The following is an 18088-nucleotide window of genomic DNA, read 5'->3' as shown; positions in this document are numbered from 1 at the left end:
GAAAGTCTCATTTTGTTTGCAAATTCTCTTTTTGCTCCAGTTTAAAAATGCAGAAAGAATGCCCAAGTGCCATTTCCTGGGATTTTTACCAGAATGTGGGATCTAAATTCTGTGATTCAGCCCATAATTTCATAAAGATTGCAGTTCAGCAGCTTTGATCTTCAAGGTTTTGTTGGTAAACAGTGCACCCTTTTCGTCTGGTGGCTTTAAGTGGTGATTGGTGACAGAGGAAAGTTGCCACCAGTGCAGAGGCAGCTGTGACGGAAAAAAACGGGCACTTGTATAACACTTTTCAGAGCCCTGGGATATCTAAACGGTTTAATGATTGTAGAATTACCCTTTGAACTACCCATTTCCTACTACTGTAACATAGGAAATGCAGTAGCCATTTTGTACACAGCAAGTTTCCAAAAAGTATGTATTAATTTTGTTTTTAAATGATGGTGGTTCACAGAATACAGTCAGTCTGCTATAGGGAGGTAGTTCCATTCTTGTGTTATCCCGTGTGATAAGAAAATCCTGTAATAACAGCACCATTTAAACCAATGGGGTTGGAATCACTTTATAACAAATACACGCTTTAAAAGATCGTGCTTTAGAACAGCACCCCCAATTTGTCAACCGCATTACGGGGAATTCACGTTGATGAAACACAAGTTATAACAGAATACCGATACTAAAATAGATTAGGTACAAAAACAGAAATAAAGAGAAAAGCTAAAAGTTTTATGCTACAGTTCTTTGTGCTATAAATTAGTAAGGTAAAGAAATAAAGTTAAAAGATAAACATTACAGTCCTTCTACAGCCTGCAGTCTCTTCACACAGTGGGCTTTCCATATGTGGTCTTGCCATCTCCCCCCACCCCCATGCTGCCGGGCTCAGGATCTGTGACAGACTGACTGACCGCACCAGGCCCCAATCCACCAGCCAACCCCTCGGGGTCCCCAGCCTTACCTGCTACTCCACACTGACCAGCCCACTCTGCACTGACCAGCCCACTCTGCACTCACCCACTGCCCATCCCTCTCGGCTCCGGCTGGTTGCCCACTGACCGTCCCTCTGTGCTCTGGCTGGTTGCCCACTGACTGTCCCTCTGTGCTCCGGCTGGTTGCCCACTGACCATACCTCTGTGTTCCGGCCAGTTGCCCACTGACCGTCCTTCTATGCTCCGGCCAGTTGCCCACTGACCGTCCCTATGTGCTCCGGCTGGTTGCCTACTAATCGTCCCTCTGTGCTCCAGCCAGCTGCCCATTGACCGTCCCTCTCTACTCCAGCCAGCTGCCCATTGACCGTCCCTCTCTACTCCAGCCAGCTGCCCATTGACCGTCCCTCTCTACTCCGGCCAGCTGCCCATTGACCATCCCTCTCGGCTCTGGTCACCATGCCGCCATTCTCTTCACAAACCCAGTTTAGAAATCTCACCAAAAAATTTAGAAAGACAAGCAGACAGAAAGGCTGAGCCCCAGGCTGTCATTGCCTACACTGCCGCTGCCATCTTGGATACTGATTCCTACTCTGGATTTTCAGTTTCTCATTTCCACTATTATCTTGAACCTTATGCCTTACATGTTGCTCCCACTGACCCTGATTTTCTGGGCCCACCTCATTCCAGTGAAACCAGTCCGGCATTGCCATCTTTACCTTTGAACTGGATCCAAACCGCTGTTGAAAATTCTCCTGTACACAATCCAGAATTCTACCCCTCTCTACCTTTTACACTACCACTGTCCCGGTCTATATTTTGAGAAATAAGGTTCTCCATAACTGTACCTGTCTGATTTGTTCTGATACATTCTTCCTCTCAACTGGTGGTTGATAGACCACACTGAGCAATGTAATTGCATCTATTTTTTGCTCCCTATCTGGAATTGAATTGATTCTGTCTTTTTATCCTTTTGACATTCTCTTTCTCCTGCACCAAAGTGCCCTCCCTTAACCAATGCCACCAGCCTTCCTTTTTCCCTTCCTTTGCTATCTTTGCTGAGCACCTACTCCCCAGGAATATTTAACACCACATCCTGCTGTTCCTTGGACCAGGCTTGTGTTCCAGCCACAACGTCATAATTTCACATGGCAATCTGTGCCCGTAACTATAAGATTCCTGCAAGTTGCCACCCAGGTTGATCGGGTTGTTAAGGAGGCATACGGTGTGCTAGCTTTTATTGGTAGAGGGATTGAGTTTCAGAGCCACGAGGTCATGCTGCAGCTGTACAAAACTCTGGTGCTCTTGGAGTATTGTGTACAGTTCTGGTCACTTTAGAAAGCTTTGGAAGCTTTAGAAAGGGTTTAGAGGAGATTTACTAGAATGTTGCTTGGTATGGAGGGAGGTCTTATGAGGAAAGGCTGAGGGACTTGAGGCTGTTTTCGTTAGAGAGAAGAAGGTTGAGAGGTGACTTAATTGAGACATATAAGACAATTAGAGGGTTAGATAGGGTGGACAGGGAGAGCCTTTTCCCTCGGATGGTGATGGTGAGCATGAGGGGACATAGCTTTGAATTGAGGGGTAATAGATATAGGACAGAGGTCAGAGATAATTTCTTTACTCAGAGAGTAGTAAGGGTGTGAAACTCACTGCCTGCAACAGTAGTAAACTCACCAACTCTAAGGGCATTTAAATGGTGATTGGATAAACATATGGATGATAATGGAATAGTGTAGGTTGGATGGGCTTCAGATTGGTTCCACAGGTTGGTGCAACATTGAGGGCCAAAGGGCCTGTATTGTGCTGTATTGTTCAATGTTCTAACTCACCAGTCTTACTGAGTATAATCTGCACATTTGTAGATCTTCACCCTACCCCCAGTTTTAAATCCTCCCTTTATTCTGACTCCACCTATTAACTTACCGTTCACTATTCTGGTCTCCACCAGTCTCTCCCAGCGTTTTGTGAATCCTCCTATTCCCATCTGATGTTCTCTCCTAGTATCTGCACCAATGCCAGTTTCAGTTTAGACCCTCCACAGTAAAGACCTCCATCCCAGCTCTGTTCAAGTGTAAAGATTAGATTAGATTAGATTCCCTACAGTGTGGAAACAGGCCCTTCGGCCCAACCAGTCCACACCGACCCTCCGAAGCGTAACCCACCCAGACCCATTTCCCCCTGACTAATGCACCTTACACTATGGGCAATTTAGCATGGCCAATTCACCTGCCCTGCACATCTTTGGACTGTGGGAGGAAAGGGAACACCCAGAGGAAACCCACGCAGACACTGGGAGAATGTGCAAACTTCACACAAACAGTCACCCGAGGCTGGAATCGAACCTGGGACCCTGGTGCAGTGAGGCAGCAGTGCTAACCACTGAGCCACCGTAAACTATCCAACTTGTACATATGCCGTCTATCCCAGAGCTAGCTCAGTACACAAGGAATCTAAAATCCTCCCTCCTGTGCTGTCTTTTCAGCCATGTATTCATCTGTCTTATCTTCATATTTCTGTACTTGTTCAAGTGTGACATTGGGAGGAACCTGGAGATTTTTTTTTACTATTTAGGATCATCTTGCTAATTTTCTATCGAGCTCCTAAATTCTGACCACTCCTCCCTTTCCTGCTATATCTTTTGTACCAACAGGGACCCTAAACACAAGCTGCTGTTCACCCTGCCCCAGAAGAGAATCCAGAACGCGTGATACCCAGCACCAGGGAAACAGCATGTCATCTTGGAGTCACATCTGCAGACGTGCAGTCTCTTCTCAGTTCCCCTCATTAAGATATCCCCTACCATTATTGCTGGTTGCTCCAGCCCCTCACACTCGCTGCATCACCCCTAATGGCACTGCTGCATTCTTCACTTTGACCCCACCTGGATCCAGAATGGAAAATGTCTCGAAGGATTTCTGAACAGAAACCAAAAGAGCTGCGGATGCCTTAAATCAGAAATTGCTGGGAACGCTCAGCAGGTCTGGCAGCATCTGTGCAGAGAAATCAGAGTTAACGTTCCTGTGGAAGGGACATCGGATCTGAAATGTTAACTCTGATTTCTCTGCAGAGATGCTGCCAGACCAGCTGAACTTTTCCAGCAATGTCTTTTAATAAAATCTTGAGGGACATGGATAGAGTAAATAGACAAGGTCTTTTCCCTGGGTTAGGGAGTCCAGAACTAGAGGGCAATAGGTTTAGGATGAGAGGAGAAAGATTTAAAAGGTACCTAAAGGGCAACTTTTTCAAGCAAAGGGTGGTGTGTGTATGGAACGAACTACCAGAGGAACTGGTGGTGGCTGGTACAATTACAGCATTTAAAAGACTTCCAGATGGGAACCTGAATAGGAAGGGTTTGGCGGGATCCGGACCAAGTGCTGGCAAGTGGGACTAGATTAATTTAGTCGGCATAGATGAGTCGGACCGAAGGGTCTGTTTCCATGCTGTATATCTTGATGCCTCCTGCCTGGTTGTCTGGGACTGTCCAGTGGTCACCCCTCCCCTATCCACCTGCACGCCTCTATCTGCCTGTTCCTGTTCTGTCGGGTTTCCTTTAGGCAGAGGAAGTTCGAATTGTATCCCCCCCCACCACACCCCCTTTTCGTTGTATCAAACGTAGAAAAGCGAAGCGCTGAAGACAAGAACTCTAGCATAAGCAAGAGCTAAAAAAAAATTTGAATCCCTTGTGGCAGGACAGCAACCTGTGAGTCCACGCCTCTGATGAAAATCCCAAGTGCAGAATTACAGAGAAACTGTGATTGGAGCTGATTTAAATCAAACCTGTCCACACTCTGCTGTGTATCAAGTTGTTATCCCTGGCAGCTGGCAATACAGTGTCATTAGAGTGGGCAGCTCATTCTCCCAGAGTCAGGATCCCTCCCTAAGTCCCCTTTTAACAGGCGTTTGAATCCTAACCACTCCTTTTCTGTATTCTTCGTTGGAAAAGGACAGCGTCAGCCAGTTCAGTAATTTCATTTAATTAGTGCTAACTTCACTGCCTGGGAACCCAGAGGTACAGTCAAATGCTGTGAGAGCGCGATTTCAAATCCTCCCACAGCAGCTGGTACTGTTTTGATTTGTTTAATAAATCCGCATTGAAAGATCGTCTTCAGTGATGGTGACCTTGGAATTATCATTGTTGTAAAAATCCATCTGGTTTACTAATGTTCTATAGAGAAGGTAATTTTCCATTCTCACCTTGGTGCCAGGATCAAGGATGTCTCAGAGAGGGTGCAGAATGTTCTCAAGGGGGAGGGGGCCCAGCAGGAGGTCATTGTACGCATTGGAACCAACGGCATAGGAAGGAAAAAGGATGAGATTCTGAAGGAAAAATAATATACTGGCAGGGAAATTTGCTAGAACAGCTCATAAACTAGTAAGGTGGGGGTGTGGGACCCAGGGAGATAGTGAGGAAAGAGATCAATCTGAGACTGGTACAGTTGAGAACAGAAGTGAGTCAAACAGTCAGGGCAGGCAGGGACAAGGAAGGACTAATAAATTAAACTGCATTTGTTTCAATGCAAGGGGCCTAACATGGAAGGCAGATGAACTCAGGGCATGGTTAGGAACATGGGACTGGGATATCATAGCAATTACAGAAACATGGCTCAGGGATGGGCAGGACTGGCAGCTTAATGTTCCAGGATACAAATGCTACAGGAAGGATAGAAAGGGAGGCAAGAGAGGAGGGGGAGTGGCATTTTTGATAAGGGATAGCATTACAGCTGTGCTGAGGGAGGATATTCCTGGAAATACATCCAGGGAAGTTATTTGGGTGGAACTGAGAAAGAGGAAAGGGATGATCACCTTATTGGGATTGTATTATGGATCCACCAATAGTCAGAGGGAAATTGAGAAACAAATTTGCAAGGAGATCTCAGTTATCTGTAAGAACAATAGGGTGGTTATGGTAGGGGATTTTAACTTTCCAAACATACACTGAGACTCAGTATGTGGATGTACCTACTAGAGAAGGTGCAAAACTTAAAATAAGGCAGGGCAGGTGACTGGGGTGTCAGTGGGGGAGCACTTTGGGGCCAGAGACCATAATTTTATTTGTTTTAAAATAGTGATGAAAAAGGATAGACCAGATCTAAAAGGTGAAGTTCTCAATTGGAGGGAGGCCAATTTTGATGGCATTAGGCAAAAACTTTCAAAAGCTGATTGGAGGCAGATGTTCACAGGTGAAGGGACAGTGGGAAAATGGGAAGCCTTCAGAAATGAGGTAACGAGAGTCCAGAGACCGTTTATTCCTGTCAGGGTGAAAGAGAAGGCTGGTAGGTATAGGGAATGCTGGATGACGAGAGAAATTGAGGGTTTGGTTAAGAAAAAGAAGAAAGCATATGTCAGGTATAGACAGCAGAGATTGAGTGAATCCTTAGAGTATAAAGGAAGTAGGAGTATACTGAAGAGGGAAATCAGGAGGGCAAAAAGGGGACATGAGATAGTTTTGGCAAATAGAGTTAAGGAGAATCCAAAGGGTTTTTACAAATATATTAAGGCCAAAAGGGTAACTAGGGAGAGAATAGGGCCCCTGAAAGATCATCAAGGCAGCCTTTGTGTGGAGCTGCAGGAGTTGGTGGAGATACTCAACAAGCAATTTGCATCAGTGTTTACTGTGGAAAATAACATGGAAGATCTAGAATGTGGGGAAATAGATGGTGACATCTTGAACAATATCCATATTACAAAGGAGGAAATGCTGGATGTCTTGGAATGCATAAAGGTGGATGAATCCCCAGGGCCTGATCAAATGTACCCTTGAACTCTGTGGGAAGCTAGGGAAGTGATTGCTGGGTCTTTTGCTGAGATATTGGTATCATCGATAATCACAGGTGAGGTGCAGGAAGACCGGACGTTGGCTAATGTAGTACCCCTATTTAAGAAAGGTGGTAAGGACAAGCCAGAGAACTTAAGACCAGTGAGCTTGATGTCACTGATGGGCAAGTTGTTGGAGGGAATCCTAAGGGACAGGATTTACACGTATTTGGAAAGGCAAGGACTGATTAGAGATGGTCAATATAGCTTTGAGTGTGGGAAATCATGTCTTACGAACTTAATTGAGTTTCTTGAAGAAGTAACAAAGAGGATTCATGAGGGCAGAGCAGTGGACATGATCTATACGGACTTAAGTAAGGTATTCGACAAGGTTCCCCATGGGAGACGGGTTGGCAAAGTTAGATCTCACAGAATACAGGGAGAACTAGTCATTTGGATACAGAACTGTCTCAAAGGTAGACGATAGAGGATGGTGGTGGTGGACGGATGTTTTTCAGACTGGAGGCCTGTGACCAGTGGAGTGTCACAAGGATCAGTGCTGGGATCCACTACTTTTCGTCATTTATATCAATGATTTGGATATGAACATAGGAGGTATAGTTAGTCAGTTTGCGGATGACACCAAAATTGGAGGTGTAGTGGAAGGTTACCTCAGAATACAATGGGATCTTGATCAGATGGACCATTGGGCTGAGGAGTGGCAGTTGGATAATTTAGATAAATGTGAGGTATTGCATTGTGGGAACGCAAATCAGGGCAGGACTTATACGCTTAATAGTAAAGTCCTTGGAAGTGTTGCTGAACAAAGAGACCTTGGTATGCAGGTTCATAGCTCCTTGTAAGTGGAGTCGCAGATAGGATAATGAAGAAGGCATTTGGTATGCATTCCTTTATTTGTCAGAGTATTGAGTACAGGAGTTGGGAGGTCATGTTGCGGCTACTTTTGGAATATTGCGTACAGTTCTGGTCTCCTTCTTATCGCAAGGACGTTGTGAAACTTGAAAGGGTTCAGAAAAGATTTACAAGGATGTTGCCAGTGTTGGAGGATTTGAGTTATAGAGAGAGGTTGAAGAGGCTGGGGCTGTGTTTTCTTGAGCATCGGAGGCTGAGGGGTGACCTTATAGAGGTTTACAAAATTATGAGGGACATGGAGAGGATAAATAGACAAAGTCTTTTCCCTGGGATCGGGGAATCCAGAACTAGAGGGCATAGGTTTAGGGTGAGGGGGAAAGATAAAAACAGACCTAAGGGGCAACTTTTTCACGCAATGGGTGTAACATGTATGGAATGAGCTGCCAGAGGATGTGGTGGAGGCTGGTACAATTGCAACACTTAAAAGGCATCTGGATGGGTATATGAATAGGATGGGTTTGGAGGGATATGGGTCAAGTGCTGGCAAATGGGGCTAGATTAGGTTGGGATATCTGGTCAGCGTAGACGAGTTGGACCAAAGGGTCTGTTTCTGTGCTGTACATCTGTATGACCTGGTCTGGCCTACACGTGACTCCAGACCCGCAGCGTTGTGCTTGACTCTTAACTGGCCCCCCTGTAATTAGAAACACAGGCCTTGTCAGCAATGTCCCCACCCCATGCAAGGGAAGCATACCTCACCTTAAGAAATGAATTGATAAAGAAAAGGGGAGATATATTGCAGACTTTTTGACAATGAGCCAGTTGTGGGACCAATTCAACCATTCATTCCCTTCTGGATAATTTAATGATTCTTATTGCTATCTGTCCAGTGTATGGTATGAGGTAAGGATGGCTAAGCTAAAGAGTGAAGCCAACAACATAGATCCAATTCCTGTACCAACTGAGGTGATCATGAAGAATTCCCTCTCTCAACTTCTGCCCTCGCCTAAGTGTGGTGACCCTCAGGTTAAACCACCACCAGACATCTCTCTCTGCTGAGAGATGTGACCATGCTGCTCCTTTAACACGGTTATATTGTCCTTGGCATTGTTTTTCGGAGAAGTTGTACAAGTAGAAATTCCGAAAGGTCTAGGTTTGAAGGGTTTTAGGGCCGTTTTGATTAAAACTAACAGATACTCCCTCAGACAAAAGGCTTTCAAGTTTAAAAACGATTGTGCAATGAAAGGGGAGTGACTAGTTCTCCCAGCCCAGCTTTTCTCTGGTTTGGTTTGGTTTTAGCAGGCAGGTTTTTTGAGGCTGCTGGTCCAAGAAACAGCTGCATGGAAGAAGGTGTTCCAGGCTGAATCTCTCTGTCATCTCTCTCCTTTCTCGCTCTTCTCTCTCTCTCTCTCTCTCTCTCTCTCTCTCTCTCTCTCTCTCTCTCTCTCTCTCTCTCTCCTGTAAGACCCTGGGTTTGATTTTACATTTTGTGCCGAGGAGTGTTGATGGGGATTGTTGCACGTATTGGGAACAGCATCATTAAGTTGGGATGATGTGTTGGGTTTTTGGAGAGGTTAAGCTATTCCCTATTCTGTTCTCTTTTGTTTGTGTTTCATTCAGTAATCTTGTAAATAAATGTGGTTGTGTTTAAAACTAATTGGCTTGACCAGCTGTCTCACTGCCGGAATATCTGCTTAACACCTACTTAAAACAACTAGCAAAGTTAGGGTCTAGGCTACTTTCTTGAAATATTTTGAGGGGGTCTGGCCATGGTTCTCTAGGATGATAGCGACTTTACCTCATACATGAAATACCCCAATAAGTCAACTCAAGATTATTTCTCAATAACTTCTCAAACATCATTCAGCAATTATCAATCATGTGTGAATTATGAAGAGTCCACTGACAGCCTTGGCATCAGCGGTACCTGTAGCAACATCCCTTCCCTCTAACTGCCCTCTGAAACCAAACTGGGGTAACCTGCCGACAGGTTGGGGCAGGAGGGGATGCTCCATTTGTCCTGAATTATTGACTTGGTAGCAGCCATGGCCTGTAGCTGTCAGAAGGCAGTCAACCCACCAATGAATTTGGGCGAATGGATTCCCCTACCCCTGCCCCAAACTGACAGGAGGTTGCCCTAGTTTCCCCATTGGCAAACCTGCCAGGAAGGTAGCTGATTGGCCAGATTGTGTTGAGGTCCTTAAGTGCCCATTCAATAACTGTTTCACAAGGGCCCAGTGCTTTGTTCAAAGGGGCAAGTCAAAGAGATTGAATCTCTCTCCCAGACCAAACTAAACCATTATTTCCCCTTCAAATCACCTTCCTGAGGTCTTCTGCAGAAACGAAACTTGATCCCTTGGATTAAGTGGCATGTTTTAAAGGCAAAATGATGAAAGTATTTTTAAAATATGAAAAAGTATCAACATTGAAGGTTTATTTAAAGGATGATTGCACATTTAATGTTTGAACTTGGTGTCACATTTGAACAAATATTTCCTTCTTTTTCCCTGCCTTTCTGCTCAGGGTTCAGCTGACTCCTACACCAGCCGTCCATCGGACTCCGACATCTCTCTAGAGGAGGACAGGGAAGCACTACGCAAGGAAGCTGAGCAACAGGCTTTGGCACAACTTGAGAAGGCAAAGGTAAGAACGCTGGCACTCCCTCACCAGCCTCGCCATGCAGTGCTTCCCAGTCTCCTTACCATTGGGAACCCAATACGAAGCTTGAATATTACCACAAGTTCTCTGAGGACTCGGTGAGCGGGGCAGGGACATTGGGGTTTCGTAAAGCAGGAGGTGTGGGGCACAGTAGAACTCTGGGGGGGGGGGGGGGGGGGTGGGGTGGGGGGGCGGTGGGCAGAGTTACATGGTGGTCCTTGCTGCCTCTGAGCTCACATCCCCAAAACATCAGCTTGTGACCCCACTCGGGATCCTGACTCTAAGCCCTGCTCTAAGAAAGGCTTGTAGTCCCAAGGAGGATTTGTCTGACTGTAGGAACACAGTGCAAACTACACCCTGAGGTCTGCAGTCATAAGTAGTGCATAATTCTACAGTGATGATTCAAGCTAATTAATTCAGTTGCTAAGTCAGGCTTACATAACTCGCTGTCTTTGCAACCCAATTTGACTTACCAGCTTGACTGTGTTTCTGCATGGAGCCTTGAGGTGTTTTTCACCATTAATGACCCTATAGCGGTTGTTCTCAGTGTTGTAAGATGCTGTGGAAGACAAGGTTAGAATAGCAGAATGACCTGGAGCCTAAATTCATTGATGTTCACATTATTTGGCCACATTATTTGATTTTCTTAGCTGGTTGTATCCATTTCATGTGAGAGACACAGCCCGTCAATCTAAGTGGCATTTTCTGGAGGGTCGTCTCTATGCTCAGCGTGATGGATAACCTCATTATTTCTCTCACTGAGTATGAATTGGCTCAGAGACCCAAGGATCAGTGCGCTACTGTGAACGTTGATGGGCTTTAAGCTGGTGGAACCAAAACCGACTGTAGATGCAGAACCTGAAGTGGGAAAGGCCCATTCCCTAGCTGTGGTGGCACTCACCACTTTCAACAGCAAGACAAATATTGTGAGAAGCAGGAATGATTGATTTCGGGGTGCTAACAGCTGAAAGAGTCTCACATGAAGAATACCGAGTGTCCAAAGTGAATTAGAGCCGTCTCATGAGGGGATTGATGTAAGTCCTTGATAGACCCTGAGATGTAAGCTGACATTTTCTCCTGAAGTTTGAGACAGGTGCAGTGTTGCTGAAATCAATAACAAACTGTTACACTGGGCTAATTTAGTCAATGGCGAATGGTAGGCGAGAGTGAGGACAACAGATTCTGGAGATCAGAGTCAAACAGTGTGGCACTGGAAAAGCACAGCAGGTCAGGCAGCGTCCGAGAAGCAGGACAGTTAATGTTTCAAGCATAGGTCTTCATCAGGAATGTGGGGAGGCTGCCCAAGGGGGTTGAGAGATAAATGGGAAGGGGATAGCTAATGGTGTTATGCAAAGATGAGAGGCTTGGACCTTGGTTTGTGAGATGGAGCCATTTGTACAGATCAACTACAAGAGCTGTTATGCATCAAGGACAGAGTGCAGACTGCCATTCCTTTATTAAACTCTTGATTGCTTTGTGGTTGTTCATGTAACATTTTAACCTACCAGTGTCTACCTAACTGTCTTTGCTTGATGCACTGAATGTTGACATTCCGCTGAGATCTGAGCTTGGATTCAGTCCCAGATGGTAGGATAACAAGCTGTTGTATTTGACTGAGGACTGGATAGTGTAGCTGGTTACATTAATCACATGGAATTGGGATTGAATTCAAACCAAACTGATAGGATTAGAGTCTTGTCCTTCCATTTGCTGTTTCTGAGCAATAAGTCCGTACGCTCCCAATTGTTAGTGTGTGCAGGAACACAATACAACCTGCCAAAAGTTGGTACCAAACTGTTGCCTTTTATAATTTGGCCTTCACTTGAAAGTAGTACTAATAATAACAATAAGATCAAGAACATGTGGTTGTGGATGTGAACTCCTGCTCTGTCACTGTCAACATGAACTGCCATCATGTCCCAAATGTTGATTGTTCTTTAACAGGGTATTTTATGTGTTAATTGACTCATCACGGAGCATCACCGCAGCACCTTTCACCGAATCCCATTTTATTTTAGACCAAGCCTGTTGCATTTGCTGTTCGGACAAATGTTGGCTACAATCCCACCCAGAACGATGAAGTCCCTGTGCAAGGCATGGCCATTTCCTTCGAGTCCAAAGACTTTCTACACATCAAAGAAGTAAGTATTCCACTCTTATTAATGTATCATTGCAGTTTGTGCAAACACTTGTGCTTGGGTCGTTACTGTGACCTTCTGCATCGAAGTAAGTCATTTTAGGGGCAAGTAACTCAGGGAACTGTTTCAGGTGTGGTCAAGAGGAAACAAATTTTACATTGAGGAGAGCAAGGTTAACAAGATGTCAAAGCAGAATGTGCTGGAGAAATTCGGCAGGTCTGGCAGCAAGTGTGAGCAGAGAAAGCTTTACTGTTTCAAGTCTGATATGACCCTTCTTTGGAACTCATATTGAATCTGAGATGTCAAGTCTGCTGCCTAACTTGCTAAGTTCCTTATTTTTAAAAATTTTTTCAGACCTCCAGTATCTGCATTATTTTGCTTTTTCTTAATCAGATGTTGATTTCACAGAAGCCAGTGAGGAAGGGGGAGGGTGTTAGCAGGAATCGTGGGTAAGCACAGGTCACCAGTTCCTCATACTGGAATGGGTAAGGGAAGGTTGACAGTCTGTCAGACAGACAAAGGGCCATGCAAGACCTAATCTGTCCTGTGTCCAAGCTAATTTGTGGATTTAGTCTCCTTTTTTGTTAAATGGGTAAAAAGATTGGTCAAAGAGGATTAAAAGCTTCACAGGAGGCTCCCAAGCACTGAGGATGTCACCTCGACAGGGGGCGAAACGTCTGCAACACAAATTCCCAGCTCGGCGAACAGAACCACAACAGGATTAAAAACTAATAATAGTCAGCAAAGATGTAATGAGGCTGTTGTAATATCGCAGCTAGAAATGGTACAGGAATAGGACGCACCAGAACAAATACACCGGTCAGACACAGGGGGTCAAAAACCGAGTCATTGATGGTGACAAAACCAGGTGTCCTTATGCCATTCCAGTACAATACCAGCTCCGTAAGGCCTTATCCAAAAGGATAAGGGTAACCAAAGCATGATTCAGACTGAGAAACACAAAGGTATGAATCTGCTATTTTCCCTGAGCTTAACTTAGTGCTTGAGGATGTGAGTTTTAAGAGGGAATAAAGTACATTGATTAGAAAGCAGTCTGGGGGTAAGAAACAGCCAAAGGATAAAAGATAGTTATAGAGTTATAAAGATGCGTAGCACAGAAACAGACCCTTTGGTCCAACCCGTCCACACTGAACAGATATCCTAAATTAAGCTAGTCCCATTTGCCAGCACCCGGCCCATATCCCTCAAAACCCTTCCTGTTCATATACCCATCCAAATGCCTTTTAAATGTTGCAATTGTACCAGCCTCCACCACTTCCTGTCGCAGCTCATTCCATACACGTCCCACCCTCTGTGTGAAAAAGTTGCCCCTTTGGTCTCTTTTAAATTTTTCCCCTCTCACCCTAAACCTATGCCCTCTAGTTCTGGACTTCCCCCACCCCAGGGAAAAGACTTTGTCTATTTACCCGATCTGTGCTCCATCCGGCGACCAATCAAAGTGTTGCCAAATGTGTTTCGCACCACGTTAACTTGATGATTTTACTTTCCAATGAAGCAGAAAAGGAAAAATAGCGATTGTTTAAGTTTTTCTTCATTTTTTTCCCCAGAAATACAACAACGACTGGTGGATAGGGCGACTGGTGAAAGAAGGATGTGAGGTTGGATTCATTCCAAGCCCAGTAAAGTTAGAGAATATCAGACTGCAACAGGAGCAGAAGATGAGACAAGGACGACTTTCAAGGTCTGACAAAGACTTGATTGCACATCCTTACTGTCAGCAATGTTCACAGTTGCCCATAAAGTGCCTTCATAGCCAGTCACTAAGCAGTAACACTGGGTCAGATATTATATTGGGCTTCATTCTTAGTTTGGATTTAGGGGATTCAGGTTGCACTTGGCCGTACCTTCAGTTCAAATGGGGTGAACTTAGAGGACCATAGCACCGTAGAGTCCCTACAATGTGAAAGGAGGCTATTCAGCCCATTGAATCTACACCAACCCTCTATGGAGCATCCCATCCAGACCTCCACCCCGTGTTCCATATGGGGCAATCCATCTCATCCATGTTTAGGCTGTGGGTGGAAACCGGAGCACCCAGAGGAAACCCACCTAGACACGGGGAGAATGTGCAAGCTCCACGCACAGTCACCCGAGGTTGGGATTGAACCCGGGTTCCTGGTGCTGTGAGGCAGCCGTGCTAACCACTGAGCCGTGGTGCCACCCAGCAGCTAGCTTGACATTCGCACTTTATAATGTCACTGATTTATTTCCATTTTGAAACTTTTACTTTAGCAAATCTGGTGGAAACTCCAGTTCTAGTTTAGGAGATGTTCCAGGAACTAGGAGACCCACACCTCCTGCAACTGGTAAGTGTCAAGCATCTTTTTTTCTCTCGTTCTGAACCTTGCTTTGTTCAAGGTTCAAGGCTGCTTCTCTCTTCAGCCATGCACTTTGGATTCTCAAGATAAAGTGTAAGCCCCAAAGCAAAGCACAAAACATTTGGTAAGGTCCTAGGGAGTGTTGCTGAACAAAGAGACCTTGAAGTGCAGGTTCATAGCTCCTTGAAAGTAAAGTCACAGGTAGATAGGATAGTGAAGAAGGCATTACTTTAGTGGTCAGAGTATTGAGTACAGGAGTTGGGAGGTCATGTTGCGGCTGTACAGGACATTGGTTAGGCCACTGTTGGAATATTGCGTGCAATTCTGATCTCCTTCCTATCAGAAGGATGTTGTGAAACTTGAAAGGGTTCAGAAAAGATTCACAAGGATGTTGCCAGGGTTGGAGGACTTGAACTATAGGGAGAAGCTGAACAGGCTGGGGCTGCTTTCCCTGGAGCGTCGGAGGCTGAGGGGTGACCTTATAGAGGTTTACAAAATTATGAGGGGCATGGATAGGATAAATAGACAAAGTCTTTTCCCTGGGATCAGGGAGTCCAGAACTAGAGGGCATAGGTTTAGGGTGAGAGGGGAAAGATATAAAAGAGACCTAAGGAGCAACATTTTCACCCAGAGGGTGGTACGTGTATGGAATGAGCTGCCAGAGGAAGTGGTGGAGGCTGGTACAATTGCAACATTTAAGAGGCATTTGGATGGGTATATGAATAGGAAGGGTTTGGAGGGATATGGGCCGTGTGCTGGTGGGTGTGACTAGATTGGGTTGGGATATCTGGTCAGCATGGACAGGTTGGACCGAAGGGTCTATGACTCTACTTATCTGTATGCAACATCTCCTTTAGTCGAAGGGGATGAAAATTAATTTTAAAAAAGCAAAGTTTAAATGCCAGTGAAGTAAAAGATAACGTTTGCAAATACACAGCACATCCAACAGCATCCGGAAAGAAATGGAATGAATTTACCGAATAGAGATAGATTAGAATTAAGTTGAATGAGTCATGATTTCAATGTGTGAGTTCTTTCTCTTTTAGAGAATGAAAGTTTCTCTCATTTTCTGTTGTATTTGCAATAAGGGTGATGATAGCATAATTGCAATGCTTCTGGGCTAGTGTTCCATGAACCCAGTCTGGAGATAAATGCTCAAGCCCTACCACAACAGCTGGGTGAAGGTCAATTCTGCAACAATCCTTAAGGCCCTATGGACAACCAATGCATGACTCAATTAATAAATCTAAATGTTTTTAAAAATCTTATAGTAATGGGTGACTGTGAAACTATAACCAATTGTTGTAAAACTTGCAGTCTGGTTCAGCAATGTACTCTTAGAGAAGGCAATTCTCCATCCTTAAAATGAAACAAGCAACTGTGGATGTTTAGCATCCCTACAGTGTGGAAGCAGACCAGTTGACCCATACTGACCCCCCACAGAGCATCCCACCCACCCTACATTTCCCATGGCCAGTCCCCCTAACCTGCACATCTTTAGACTGCTGGAAGAAACCAGGGCACATCCACGCAGACATGGGGAGATCATGCAAACTCCACACACACAGGTAGTCAGGAATCGAACCCATGTCCCTGGTGCTGTGAGGCAGCAAAGTTAGCCACTGAACCACTGTGCCGCCCCAGATGCTGAAGATCTGAAGCAAATTGCTGGGGAAACTCAGCAGATCTGGCAGCGTCTGTGGAGAGAGAAAGCAGAGTTAACCTTTTGAGTCCATCAGCAAAAGGGTCACTGGACTCGAAACATTAACTCTGGAGTTGTCTATTCTTCCTGAGTTTGGCTGAGATGAGATGCCAGGCCAACACACGTGTGGTTTGTCTTGAACCACGCTTTGAATGTGCCAAGCAACCCACTCCATCCAAGAGTAATGAAGGAATGGTCTCCTGCATTCCCTGCCTTTCCAAAGAGGAGGAAGAATTCTCCCTCTGCTCCACCATCGTGACACATGAATTCCTTCTGGTACCATTCCCTGAAAAATACAATGGATCAGCAACAGCTGAATTGCTAAGACTGTGCATTCGGATTAATCTCCGGTGTAACTACAGATCTCAATATGCCAGTGCTTTGGCAGAGTCCACTCAGGTGAAGAAGCTTCCAGTAAATTTCCTCTTGGATTTCTTGGTGACTATCTGATAACAAATGCCTGCAGTTGATTGGAAAAGAATGGAAACATTCTCTCTGTATTCACTCATCGACATCTTCTGAGGTTTAATGTGTGATGGCCTGGCTGACAATGCCCAGGTCCCATGAATGAATCAAAATGGAACCTCCCCCATTTTGCCTATGCCTTCTCTTGCCTGGACTTAAATTTGGGCAAAAGTGGTCATTAAACTGAACTAAATGAAGAGTAATAGCAACAGGTATCTCCAGCAGTCACGAATCCTACCAATGGGACTTGGGTGCAGTCCTGCCAATGTCCAATCAGTTCCAGTTGATGTTGGTGGTATTTCTTCAGAGAACATCACAAGTTGGCTTTGATAGCAAGTGTGGGGCTGTTTGAGATCCATCTTTCTCAGTGTCTGCTGGCAATGATGGCAAGCCCAGTCTTTTGTAACAAGAAAAGGATTGATGGGTGCTGAGGCATCTGCAAGGGAAGCATCAGTGCACACTAGCACAGGAAGTTCACTGGTGACTTCATTAAAAATGGGCAGTGGGCTGTTCGAGCATGGAAGGCAGGTCTGAGTCTGAGACTGCCCACTATTTGTTGTGGAATATTTGCACTCTCTTGCAGGAGTCACAACTGTCATACACAGCAGATTCATTTCCTTTCCCTCCCATTGACTATCATCTCTATGGAAACCAGACCTTGAGGTAATCTCTTTATAGGTACCAACTCAGAAGGATATTGCTATGCTCTGTCTCTGTCTCTGTCTCTGTCTGTCTCTCTTTCTCTCTCTCTCCCTCCCTCCCCCTCTCTCTCTCTCTCTCTCTCTCTCTCTCTCGCTCTCTCTATGTTGCTTTTTCCTCCCTCTCTTTGCTTCTTTCTCTCTGTCTCCCTCGTGGTACCTTTCACTGTCTATCTCTCTCTGTCCTGTCCATTTCACTCTCTGTGTGCCTCTCTCTCTTCCTCTGTGCATCCAACTCTCTCTCTCTGTGTCTCTTCGTAGTCTCTTTCTCTCTCTCTCTCTCTCTCTCTGTATCTTTATCCCTATCTCTGTTCTATTCTGTGTGTGTGTGTTGTGCTCTCTATGACTGTGTCTGTGTCTCCCCAAAGAAAAGGGTAACTTTGACTAATTTGAGTGCAGTTCCCATGTAATGGTGACCCCCATCTATTACCTGTCTTGTAAAAAAGTCACGCAAAATACATTGAGGAAATGGTGATCTTACTGCTGGTGGCTGAGTGTCCTTTATCTAAGTTTGAAGCACAAACTGATGTGGAAAAGT

General features: G+C 45.1%; 1 protein-coding gene across 4 annotated transcripts in view; it reads left to right on the top strand.

The window, feature by feature from the left end:
• LOC140465713 (voltage-dependent L-type calcium channel subunit beta-1-like) overlaps window positions 1–18088 on the top strand; it is a 273486-nt gene that overhangs the window by 196409 nt on the left and 58989 nt on the right. For all 4 annotated transcript variants that reach the window (XM_072561367.1, XM_072561366.1, XM_072561365.1 and 1 more), the window contains exons 3-6: window positions 10074–10193; window positions 12227–12349; window positions 13915–14048; window positions 14600–14673. In XM_072561367.1, coding sequence (XP_072417468.1) covers window positions 10074–10193; window positions 12227–12349; window positions 13915–14048; window positions 14600–14673 — 451 coding nt within the window. The remainder of the gene's footprint in view (window positions 1–10073; window positions 10194–12226; window positions 12350–13914; window positions 14049–14599; window positions 14674–18088) is intronic.

This window comes from Chiloscyllium punctatum, chromosome 42, assembly GCF_047496795.1.
Source record: "Chiloscyllium punctatum isolate Juve2018m chromosome 42, sChiPun1.3, whole genome shotgun sequence".
NCBI lineage: Eukaryota > Metazoa > Chordata > Chondrichthyes > Orectolobiformes > Hemiscylliidae > Chiloscyllium > Chiloscyllium punctatum.
Note: the sequence above shows the minus strand (reverse complement) of the source record. Positions and strands in the feature narration are given on the sequence as shown.